General features: G+C 40.8%; 1 protein-coding gene across 1 annotated transcript in view; it reads left to right on the forward strand.

Moving 5' to 3' along the window:
• UFM1 (ubiquitin fold modifier 1) overlaps positions 1-13,169 on the forward strand; it is a 69,612-nt gene that overhangs the window by 10,392 nt on the left and 46,051 nt on the right. The window contains exon 2 of the mRNA XM_082246784.1: positions 6,698-6,754. Within this exon, the coding sequence (XP_082102910.1) occupies positions 6,698-6,754 (57 nt within the window). The remainder of the gene's footprint in view (positions 1-6,697; positions 6,755-13,169) is intronic.

Consider the following 13,169-nt stretch of genomic DNA (forward strand, 5'->3'; position numbering starts at 1 on the left):
GCAGCACATACAGTACATAAAAACACTGGCTATACACACAGTTAACCCTTGATGTTAACCCCTTCCCAGCCAGTGTCATTAGTACAGTGAAGGTCCATATTTTTAGCACTGATCACTGTATTGGTGTCACTGGTTCTTGCAAATTGTCAGTTAGTGTCCAATTGTCTGCTGCAATATTGCAGTGCCACTATAATTTGCTGATCACCGACATTACTGGTATAAAAAAATAAAAAATTACATAAATATATCCCACAGTTTGTAGACGTTATAATGTTTGCGTAAAACCAATCAGTTTTTTTTTTTTTAATTGTCTGCCTTTTTTTGTTTATAGCACAAAACATAAAAAATGCAGTGGTGATTAAATATCACCAAAAGAAAGCTCTAGTCATCAGAAAACAAATGACATACATTTTATTTGGGTACAGCGTCGCACTTCCGAGCAAATTCTCGTAAAAAATTGCCTGGTCATGCAGGGGAGTAAATCTTCCAGAGGTCAAGTGGTTAATAACTGCTGTTCTGTTTTTTTTCTTGTTTTTGTTTTTTACTGTATTTGGTTGTTTGTATCAAAGTCATAGTTTGACAGTTTGGTTGAGGACACAAGCAAATGTGACAGTTAGCATTCCAGGAATGTAAATTTTTTTGAAACTGTTAATTCGATGGGTTATTTCCGCTTTAATGTGCTGGTCACATACAATTTGAGGATAGTGGTGAAGGGGATAAATGACAGATGTGCAGGATAAGGGAGTTGGGGATTAATTTACAGGTCACATAGAGAGGCAAACTGAAGTTTAGATCTATAGGAGCCATCCGACTACAGCTCGCTTCACTGACAATAATAAGGTCTATTTCTGGAGAAGCGTTTATAAACGTCGCTCCAAAAATACACATCCACCTCCTTGCTACAGTGCTAGAAAAGTGGCTAAGAGTCCATTCATACTGCCGCCACTTGTGAGGCGACTTGTGTGCCCTCAAGTCGCCCCAAGTTGCTTGACATAAAAGCAATGTTAATCAATTAGTGCCGTCTTAATTGGCACTACTGAAGTCGCTCCGACTTCAGAAAAGGGTCCTGTACTACTTTGAGGCGACTTGTATCCGACTTGTCCCATAGACTTCAATGGGAGTCGCCTCCTTATCTTATTTGAAGCGTCTTGTGATCCGACTTTCCAGGAAGAAGGAAAATTAACCATGTATTCCCCACATTGCAGCCATGCCTAGAGTTCCTATATACCATTATCTCTGCCTGGTCTGTGTGAGTGGCACTGGTGGACACTGATACGTGGCACTGGTGGACACTGATACGTGGCACTAATACGTGGCACTGGTGGACACTGATTCGTGGCACTGGTGGGCAGTGGCACTGGTGGACACTGATTCGTGGCAATGGTGGACACTTAGTGTGAGGAAAGGGATATGCAGTGTAGTTAGGGTACTATATACTACTATTGTTAGATTCAATAATCTAGTTTCTGCATGGAAAGTGTTAAGGTGTCAGGGTGACCGTAGTGTAGTTTAGGGTGAACTGACTCTGACTGCTATGCCAGGGTGACCGAACTCATCCATGTCAGGGTGACCGCCATAAGAAAAAGATCATTTTTCTTAGAATTATTAATAGAGCAGGGTAGTGGCTCCGCTCCTTTTACACCTGGGCGTTTTTTGTTTCAGGCGTTTAGTGGAGCTTTTTTGTGGACGTCTTTGGAGGCAGGCATGACATCTGAACTTCTGTATAGGGGTGTATATATACACACACACATATATCTATATATACACATACACATATATAGGTTTTAAAAGGAGCGGAACCCTATCCATGCGCTAATTAAGTAATTTGCAGGGATATGGTTCCGCTCCTTTTAAAACCTATATGTGTGTATGTGTATATATACATATATGTGTGTGTGTACTGTATATATACCCCCCTATACAGAAGTTCAGATGTCATGCCTGCCTCCAAGGATGCAAAAAAAATGCCCAATAAACACCTGAAACAAAAACGCCCAGGTGTGACAGGAGCGGAGCCACTACCCTGCTCTATTAATAATTCTAAGAAATATGATCTTTTTTTTCTGGTTCTGGACATGCTACAGAGCTGAAACTTCACAGGTACACTTTTTAGACCCCCCAGACACTAAATCCAAAGAAATCTCTCTTTTTTTTTTTTTTTTTTTTAATTTTTTTCAATAATTATCTCTCTATCAAAAATGACAATTTTTAAGAATTTTTTTTGGTGGGCAATGAGGAAATGACAACACATCATATTCTGATTGGCCAAATACAAAGTCGTCTATCATACAAGTCGCGCTGAAGTAGCGCTAAGTCGCGCTAACAAGTCGCCCCTTAGACTTAGAGGTCGCGGTAGTGTGAACTGGCTCTAAAGCTGAACTTTTTACCTTCATGCGTTCTATGTGTGCGGCTCCTGAGTGTGAGTATCCCTCCTCATTGGCTGAGACCACAGTGAGAGCTCCCATTGCTGTCAATCAAAGCCAGAAAGCCAATAAGACGAGAGAGGGACAGGCTGAGCTATGGCTCTTTGTCTGAATAGACACGCAGACCAGCGGCTCGGAGCCCCCACAGCAAGCTGTTTGCTCTGGGGGCACTTGGCAGGAGGGAGGGGCCAGGAGCGCCTGGCAGCGGACCTGAGAAGAGGAGGATCCGGGCTGCTCTGTGCAAAACCATTACACAGAGCAGGTAAGTATAACATGTTTGTTATTTAAAAAACAAAGAACCTGGTTGACATACAACGGTCTGGAGTAATAATAAACATTCAGCTCGATGTTGACGAATGATATGTTTTTCCCTCAGATTTTATTTTCTTCAACTGAGCCTCATTGTTGTATGTTGTCCAAGTTGACACCATTTATGGTTTTTGTCAATCTATTTATATCTCTTTTTTGTTCCTTCTTAGCCCCCGTTCACACTAAGGCGACCTGTGAGGCGACCTGTGAGGCGACCTGGTCGCCGTAGGTCGCCTTCCATAGGGAAGCTGCGGACCTGTTCTAATAGGAGAGACACAAGTCGATCCGACTTAGAAAAAGCGTCCGGAGCTTCTTTGGGGCGACCCGGAGACGACCGCCATAGACTTCAATGTTATGAGGTCCGTGGCGGCCGCTCCGTGGTCGCGGCGCGCTGCTCGCACCGCGACCTCGGAGGTCGCCACCCGAAGTCGGATCGCCCCTATACGAACGGGGCCTTATATTACTTTGTTTTTACTTTTGAAAAATCAATAAAATTGTCAGTTTTCAAACAAAACCTTGCCTATAATATCACTTTAAAGAAACTCCGTTGCCAAAATAAAACTTTACAATCATGTGCATTGCATACTCATCTCTCTTGCTGCCCATACCGCTGATCTTTAAATTGGACCCATAGTACTACCCTGTGAACTCTGAGATTGTTATTGGTGATGGATGGCACTAAGTGTAACAATTTTACTTTTTCACTGACCCAGATCAAGTATGCAAAATGTGGACGCAGGCCGTCCTTATCTGCATTTTCATTCTGAGTTGAGGATTTAGAAAGACACCGTCACCAGATTATTCATTTTCAGCATCAATACTCTTATTATATTATTATTTGCACATTTGCCATATTTTAGGAATATCATTTTACCTGTAAAAGCCTCCCTCATTTACACATCCAAAAGCCCTGACACTGCTGCAATCGTGAATGATGTCAGCAGACTCAGCGCTGTACCTGAAATGACACTCTGTAGCATTTCCCTTCACTTCTCCCCCAGCAGCTATAGATGTGTGTATATATATATATATATATATATATATATATATATATATATATAAAGTTATGTAGGGAGGTGAGGGGGAAGGTTGGCCAGCACAGAAAATATTCAGACACTTCTAGAAGAGGACTATGATGTACAAGAAGGGAAAAGCTGTGCTAGGGAATTGACTCTTCCTGGGATATTCAAAATTTCCAGCAAGTTCAGAGGCACGTTGCAACTCAATAAAAATGCTTATGGAAATAAAAAATACTGCAAGTAACAATTTAGGCTACATTCACACCTGAGCGTAGCGTTTTCGCGCGATTTTTACCGCGATTTACAGGCGTTTTTTGTGCAGGCGTTTTTTGATTGAATAGATACCAATGGAAAACACCTGTAATCTGCCCAAAAAGAAGCTCATGTACTTTTTTGAGCGTTGGGCGTTTTGCTTACAGCGTCAAAACGCTCAGATGTGAACAGGGGCCATTGAAATGAATAGGATTTGTCTTGTTGGGCGTTTTGAGAGCTGATCCTAGAGCAGAAAAACTCCCCAAAAACGCCCCAAAACGCCTAGATGTGAACGGAGCCTTAGAATACTTGATTGAAAATCAAAGGAGCCAGGAAAAAAACTTGTGACTGAAAAGAGGTTGGGTCCGATCAGATGCAGCCACTGTTTGTAAGTTGGCTGCCAGCAGGGCCGACTTTTAAAATATACGAGGCACAGCGGGAGATGCGTTCATCTGAGCTGTATAGTGACGCTAGAGAAATCGTTTTTTTCCAGCCTACAGATGTATGGCCAGCTTTACTGGTTTCTTTTGAAACAAGAAAATACATGAAACAAACAAAAGTAAAATTCCCATTTCAATTTGCTAGCCAGTTTGCTTACCAACCAGATTAACCTGTCTAACAGTTTGCATCAAAACAGGGGTTTAGTTAGCACACATTTGCAAATGCATGGGAAAGCTGCAGGGCCACTTCACGGCTCCCTGTATATCTGCAGTCCTAAAGCCCCGTACACACACGCAGATTGTCGTCATACAAACGTCGGCGGACGAAAGATCTGCCGATTGTATGCGTGTTAGTATGGTGCCTCCGACAGATGTCTGCACACAATCCGCGGACAAGAGTCTTTCTTGCAAACATGAAAATTTTTGTCTGCAGACACCAGAACGGACGATTGTTCGCCTGTCAGTACAGAAATCAGCCGACAGACCGCAGATTTGCAAGACTGGGCATGCTCAGAAAATAAAAAACACAGGGAAAGTTAACCATTACATGACATCACTTCTGCAGTCAGCTGAAGTCTGCGGACAAAATTCTTGTGCTGTCCTTGTGCTGTCTTTGCACTTTTCAACAGACACCGACATCCCGGGGAGAAAAGACGAACATTTGTATGACGACGATCTGCGTGTGTGTACGGGGCTTTACTCTAATGAATTTATAAGAGTCTTCACAGTGGAAGCACATGCAAGCTAATGGATAGATAGGGGGCAGGTGAGCCTGGAGGTGGCCCATCCCTCCTAAAGGTAATTGGGGGCATAATGGAAGCCCAGCTGATAGTATTACAGCAAAGGCATCCAGTATGTCCACTCACCAGTACACATTAACAACAAAGAAAATGGCCTCTGCCCCCACCTATAACTGGCCTTCATAGCAAAGAACACATGGAAGGGCAACACATATGAAACAAACAAAAGTAAAATTCCCAGTTCAATTTGCTAGCCAGTTTGCTTACCAACCTTATCTTTTGAAAGAAGAAAATACATCTTTTATGATGCATGCATAACTGTTTATTTCTTGTTTTCTTTTTTGTTTGGTGATATAACTATCAAAATATTTTTCCTTATCTTATTATCCCCTTTTTTATTTTTTTATTTATTTTTTTAATGCACGCAGAAATCAGACTTAAAATGGAAGTGTATGATTTAGGCCTTGTAGAAATGTGGGCTTTAGGTTGTATAAGGGCTTTATTTACAAAGCATTAGAAAGCTTTAGACAAGCTACATAGTTCACCACCAGTCCTCTGCCCTCCACCCTGATTCCCCCTTGAGCCATGCCAAGCTTACAGAGGAGCAAGGTGAGCCCGAATACCCAAGGGGGGGGAGGGGGTTTAAACAGGTTGGGCAGGGCTGCTTTTGTCAGGTAGCTGGTAGAATCCCCAAGGGAGAACACTGGGTATAGCACGAGTGTGTGAATCACATAACAGACTGAGCAGAATTCCAGATGATTTGACAGGTGTACATTATTTCTGCCATGTGTTTAGCTGTTTGGTTCAATGTTGCATCACAAAACAAGATTGAAATGCCGCATTGTGGCAAAATTCTGTATAATATATATATATATTTTTTCTTAAGCAAAATGTTTTTGTATGTATATATTTTTTTTATATACGGTATGTCTTTGTGCTGATAAAGTTTTCACTGAAACACTTTCAATTAGTCAGGCTGTTCTAGTAGGCAGATGGTTATAGAAATTCAACAAAGTGGAGTCATTTTACACCTGTATTTGTTCTCTAAGTGTCGGTTCACACTATAGTGATGTCACATGCGATGTCTGTGCGCAGCAAATTCAGCCATACAAATTGTATGGCTGAACCCACATCGTATTCGGACCAAAGTTGTGCAGGACCCTTTTTTTTGGTCCGTACCAGAATCGGATCCCATGGCTGATTACATGTAATCCGATTCATGTCCGAATTGACAGTTCACACTGCAATATGTGAACTAATCTGGGGGTGTCATTAACTTTGTATTGACACTCCCAGCAGTTCGCATATGGCAGTGTGACCTGCCTTCGAGTCGCAGTGGATTTGCAGGGTTCCCGCATCGCACCAATGTGAACCGGCACTAAATTGCAGGTTTATAGTAAACTATGCAATGTTTGAGTTTTAAATGCCAGTTTATTTCAAGATTTTAGCACACAAGTGTTTGAAATTGTAGTTGACAATTGTCAGTCTAATGTATATTTTGTTTTTAATCTTAGGTCAAAAGTAACATTTAAAATTATACAAACTGCAGACCCCCGGCTTCCTTACAAAGTGTAAGTGTGTTTCTCTGTTATTCTGTTTATATATGTAAATTAAATATAATCTGCTATGGGGGCCAGATTAGTTTTTCCTGAGATGTGAATTATTACTGGGAATGCTAAAGGAACACACAAACTAGATAAAGGTGTAAGTGCCGGTCACATTTGTGTGATGCGGGAACGCTGGGAATATAAAGCGTGTTCCCGCATCACATCCGCACCCCTGGCAGTTCCCACTGCCATATGCGATACGCTGGGGGTGTCGATTAATAGTTAAAGACACCCACAGATCAGATCGCATATCGCAGTGCGATCTGAAAGTTTGCACAGAATCGAATCGCACTAGTGTGAACCACCATGCGATCTGATTCTGCTCCGGACCAAAAAAAGGGTCGTGTGCGTGTTCAGCGCGATTGCGGTGTATGGCTGAATTTGCACCGCACAGACATCGCATGTAGTTTTAGGAGCAGTGCGCTCCGAATTACATGCTATCTCTGTAATCGCATAAATGTGAACCGGCACTAAAGGTTTAGTTTAGGGCTGCAACTAATGAATTATTTTCATAATCGTTTAGTGGGCCAATTATTGTTTCGATTAATCGGATAATAACCTTAAAAAAAAGGGTGGTGTATAATTAAGTTAATATGTGAGGTTAAAAAAAAAAAAAAGGCAAATTATTCTTGCATATCTATATGCAGTGGTAAGAATAAATAACTAGCTATATGGTTAGGGAGCAAAATCTCTAATCCACTCTGAGAATATATAGGATATAGTACTATTAGAGGTTGAATCTGGTAAATATCATCAGACTCAGGGATCACATTTTTTATTGAAAGAAAAAAAAAAAAAAAGGAATGGCTGTTTTGCCGATTTTCAGACAGAGCTGTAATATATAATATGTATGACAGGCTCTTGTCATAGGCAGGTGGCTTGATAAAAGCTGCGCCTGCTGACATGTATGCTGGCCATACAAAAACAATGTCTTACTTCAAAAAGTACTTCATTTTAAGAACGTTTGCCTGATTTTCTAATCAGTAATGGGGTCAAATTGACGTTCGTTTTTAATCACAGTGACGGGAATATTTGAAGGAGCAGAATAGAAAACTTCTTGGTAGAAGGAATTTTCAGTCAGTGTATGTGGTTTTCGTTCAGAAATTTACAATCATTTTAAAACTGAATCTTAAAAGCAAGTGAAATTTTAAAAAAACATTCTTTCCTTCAGCGAATGTACAAAGATTTTTCGTATGAGTATTCTCGACCGCAAATCCATGCGTATATGGCCAGCAAAAGGCTCAGTTCACACCTATGCAGTTTGCTTTTGATCCGTTTTCTGCAGGTGCTTTTTGTTGTGCGTTTTTGTACATGCAATTTTTTATGCTTTTATTTTGCCCAGTTTGTTAGGCAGATTAAATCGCTGCAAAAGCACACTACATGTATTTTTGCAGCTTCTCCATTGAAGTCTATTGAACAAAAAAAAACACCATTTTGCATTGAAAAAAGTCCGCGACCCTTTCCAAATACGCAGCGGCTGAAAAAAGCATAGATGTGAACGTGCCCCATAGGAAACCATGTTAAGTGAACTGTAGTGCGTTTCTGCAAAAAGAACCAAAAAACGCATAGGTGTGAACCAGGCCTAAGACGTTTAGTACGGTAGCAGCAGCAGCATGTCTTTTTTTTTTTTTTTTGTATCACCTGTCATAATGGGGTTAAAAAAAACTAAAATGGTCCCTTTATAGTATAAAAAGAGCAGACAATCGCTTTTATAAGGGGTTCATTTACACTGTGAAACAGTGAAAGTAATAATATATATATATATGTGTGTGTGTGTGTATATATATATATATATATATATATATATATATATATATATATATAATACACCCAGAAGCAGGATATATGGGCATTTCAGCTATATGAAGGGTGGAAGGGAAATCTATATCTTTTATTTTAAATTAGTACTAAAAGCTGGGACTTTTTTTTTCCATGGATATGATCATTTTAAATACGAGGTACAATACTGGTAAAAGTTTACTTAAAAAAGAAATTGTAATGCCTTATATTACCTCCAGTCTACCAGCCTTCACCTTCTCTGGGTTCAGATGCTGATCTTCCCTGCACAGAGTCTTTAAGCAACAAACATGCCATACTTACCTGCTCTGTGTAATGGTTTTGCACAGAGCAGCTCTTATTCTCCTCTTCTGGGATCCCCCACTGACTCTTCTAGCTCCTCCTGCCTTCAGAGTGCCCCAATAACAAGCCGCAAAGTATAGTATAGAGTGCCCCTATAGCAAGGTAAAACAACTTCTGCCTTTAGAACCACTCCCTTTCTGCCCAGGACTACATGTCCCATGAGGCATTGCTTCTCACACATTCACAAGTTCTCAGGCACTTCCTGACATGTATGGACGGTGTACTGAGCTGTATGTTTGCTTCACTGTATTTCCTGATATGTAAACAAATATTGCATCCTGTATGCAGGCCAACTAATCGATTATGAAAATTGTTGACAACTATTTCTATAATTGATTAGTTGTTGATTAATCGATTAGTTGTTTTGGCCCTAGGTTAGTTCAGCTTTGCCAAAAAATTGCCTATGCAGGTTTGGGGCGTCTGTAGATAAAAATAAACTGCAGCTTTGACTAAGGTTGTATAATGTGCTTGTTATAGGTTTAGCCCATTTTTGTACCTCCCGAAGCCCAACTGAAAACTTCCTAAGATGGCATCATCCCATCCTGCCAATTGCTTGGATGTTGCTAAGACAACCCCAGTGGTTACTGCTCACCCCCTCCATCACAGGGGCGAGCTCTCGAACCCTTCACATGTGTGGTCCATTTCAGCATTGCTGAGCGCAGAGCTACTGCGTCCAGTGAGAGAGGACTTGCAAGGGGGGGTTGAATCAACTGGGAGTGTTTTAGCCTTGTCCTAGAAACAAAGCAGGACAGGATGATGCCATTTGTGGAAGTTTTTTGGACAGGCTTTAGGAGGTAAGTAAATGGCTTACACCAATAGCATCCTTTAACCTAGGTCAAAACTGCACAGTTTATTTTTCATCTACAGGCACCCCTTTCTGTATAAGTCAGTATTTGTCACATGTGAACTAACCCTTTAAAGCAAGGGTCTTCAAACTACGGCCCTCCAGCAGTTCAGGAACTACAATTCCCATCATGCCTTGTCATGTCTGTGAATGTCAGAGTTTTACAATGCCTCATGGGATGTGTAGTTCCGCAACAGCTGGAGGGCCGTAGTTTGAGGATTCCTGCTTTAATGGATAAGTTCATCTTCCAGGAACATGTTGCAACCTCTGCTGCAAACACTCCACTTTACTCCTTCATTAGAATAAGGCATAGAATCTTTTATATTAGCGAAATACTGGACAAAGTGATATTACATTCTACGTCGGTACTCCAGTTCATCCTTGCCTGTTTTCATTTTGTTGAATTTTACTTGATTATGTTATTTACTGGTTTCATATTCTTGCATTTTACTTTCTACCACAATAAAAAAAATATTTAACAAAAAAAAAAAAGAATAAGGCATATATAGAGGAAGTGACTCCACAGGAGACATAATTAAAAGGTTCCATAGTGTAGTATTTTATTAATTGGTGTTCAACTCATAAAACAAGGTTTTGCACTCACATGTATCAGTCCCTGTATGTGCCTTGTGTACAGCTTGTGTGGGTGTTTAAGGTTCCTCCGGCACTGGCGTGTAGTCCAAGCTTCGTTCTCACCACTATCCAAAAATTTTCACATGAGACCCGGCAGTGACGATTCCCCCTCACCGACCTAAGTTTCACTTTACGGACAAGCTTGTATGCACCAGTGGCGGTATACAGGCACCGATACATGTGCGTGCAATTTCATAATTTATGATTTTAACACCAGTTAATAAAATACTACACCGTGGAATCTTTTAATTATTAAACCAAACAACCAATGTAAAAGCCGCTCCCCGGAGCGCACACTGACAGCAATGGAATTAGTCTAAAAACGACCACGATTTATGTAAATGCACCTATAAACGGTGAGAAGCCCCTTTAAATTCCTCTGTACGAGAAAAAACCATCAAACTTAAAATACAACATATTTCAGCAGCGCCCAAAATTTAGCAAAGAATAAACAAATGCATAAAATAGGACATCTAACAATCGGCATATCTATCACTCTGTTGCACATAGAGTTAATAGTGCAACATATGTGTGAAAAGACAATGCGTGGAATGAGTAAAGTACAGCCGTGATCCAACTCTGAAGTCACCACCAAACATTACAAGCACCTACTTGGAAGTGTGTACAGGAAAAGACAATGCTTGGCTAACAGTGAGACACCAGGGCTATCAATAAGGAGTTGAGCTGAATCTACCCCCTGCATGGGAAGAAACTTGCTGTACAATGAAAGTAAGGTGTACAGTACTTGAATACCCAGAACTGAAGTTTGATTTTTCCCTCTCCTTGTTCTCCTGATGAAGCTGGATCTGTAAAAAAATTATTAAATGGAACCCCTGGATTAATTAACACATGTTGTAGCTAAACATATGGCGCTTTTCCACTGCATGGAACCGTACCGGTTCGGCGCGCTTTTGTGCTTTTCCACTGCTGGTACCGCATGGTATAGGGTCGGAACGGTTCGGTACGGTACGGTATAGGTTTGCTTTTCCACTGCATGGAACCGAACGGTACGGTACGGCTCTGAAAAAACAGTACCTACTCGATTGTGGTTCCAACAGGTACCAAACTGGTACCATATCCCACAATCCTTTGTATGCAGTCACTACTAGCCACTGATTGGTCAAAGAATCCCACCCACCTCGTTGTTATCCCGCCCACTTAACTTTAGTACTACTTTAGTGGAAAAGCAAACCTATACCGTACCGTACCGAACCGTTCCGACACTATACCATGCGGTACCAGCAGTGGAAAAGCAAACCGGGCCAAGCAGGGCCGAGTAGAGCCGAGCCGGTACGAGCCGGTACTTGCAGTGGAAAAGTGCCAATAACTACCCCTTTTAATCGATGAGAAGCAACTGGCATGGAAGTGGCTGAGACTCACCATTGTTACATGCCTGACACTTGCCTAATCGGGGTAAGAGATTAGCCTATAGGGAGCAGAACGCACTTGTGGTGTTTGGTGGTGACTTCACAGTTGGATCACGGCTGTACTTTACTCACAGATATCACAATTCCACAGATTGTCTTTTCACAGATATTTTGGACTATTAACTTTATGTGCATCTGATTGATAGATATGCCGATTGTTAGATGTCCTAATTTATGCATTAGTTTATTCTTTGCTAAATCTTGAGCGCTGCTGAACTATGTTCTATTTTAATTTTGACCTTTTAATTACGGTATGTCTCCTGTGGAGTCACTTCATCTATCTATGTCTTATTTGAATGAAGTAGTAAAGTGGAGTGTTTGCAGCAGCAGAATTCCAGCCTTGGGCATTCTAAGCACATTTTGACCTACCTGTAACAAGAGATCAAACACCTCTGGTGAGTGTACATCTACCACTTGAGCACCAGCAGTGAAGATAAAAGGGAACCTCCATATTAAAGCATCCTTATTGTTTTTTTCCTGATCTTTGTTTCTATATCATTTCATCATATTGTTAGCATTTCATCTATGCATTTATTTTTCTTCACTATGGTTGATTATACCAACATTGTATTCCACAACTATTCATGAGTTTTTTATTAAGTTGGCTTGGAAGAGCCAACTTACTGATATTGTATTTAAACTTATTATTATTCTTCTTCTTCTTATTATTTTTCTGGCCGGTAAATTTTTGGACACTATCTCCTCCTAGACCGTTCAAGCTACATACTCCAAACTCGGCACAGACCTTCATACTGTTCTGACTCGGTGTGCTATATCTTTTCGGACTGGTGTGAGTTACGGTTTTCCTAAAAATTCAAATTAAAAACCCAAAAAATGCCCATAGACTTTCATTGACAGGATGTTCAGATGACCCAAGCTCCAAATCCCATTAGACTCAATCAACATGCTAGTAACTTTGATAATCATGCTTGTCTTTAAAAAAACAAAAACAAATCCCATGACTTCTATTGCTGTCGCAAGGCAGACAGACAGACAGACAGACAGACAGACTGACCGCGGGTGGGGGGCGGTAAAAAATTTTTTTGTTTTTTTTGTTTTTTCTATTTAGCTTGTCTTTAAAAAAACAAAAACAAATCCGATGACTTCTATTGCTGTCGCAAGGCAGACAGACAGACAGACAGACCGCGGGTGGGGGGCGGTAAAATTTTTTTTATTTTGTTTTGTTTTTTCTATTTAGCTTGTATTTAAAAAAACAAAAACAAATCCGATGACTTCTATTGCTGTCGCAAGGCAGACAGACAGACAGACAGACAGACAGACAGACCGCGGGTGGGGGGCGGTAAAATTTTTATTTTTTTTTTCTATTTAGCTTGTC

The sequence above is a fragment of the Pelophylax lessonae genome (assembly GCF_965119305.1).
Source record: "Pelophylax lessonae genome assembly, chromosome: 2".
NCBI classification, from domain to species: domain Eukaryota; kingdom Metazoa; phylum Chordata; class Amphibia; order Anura; family Ranidae; genus Pelophylax; species Pelophylax lessonae.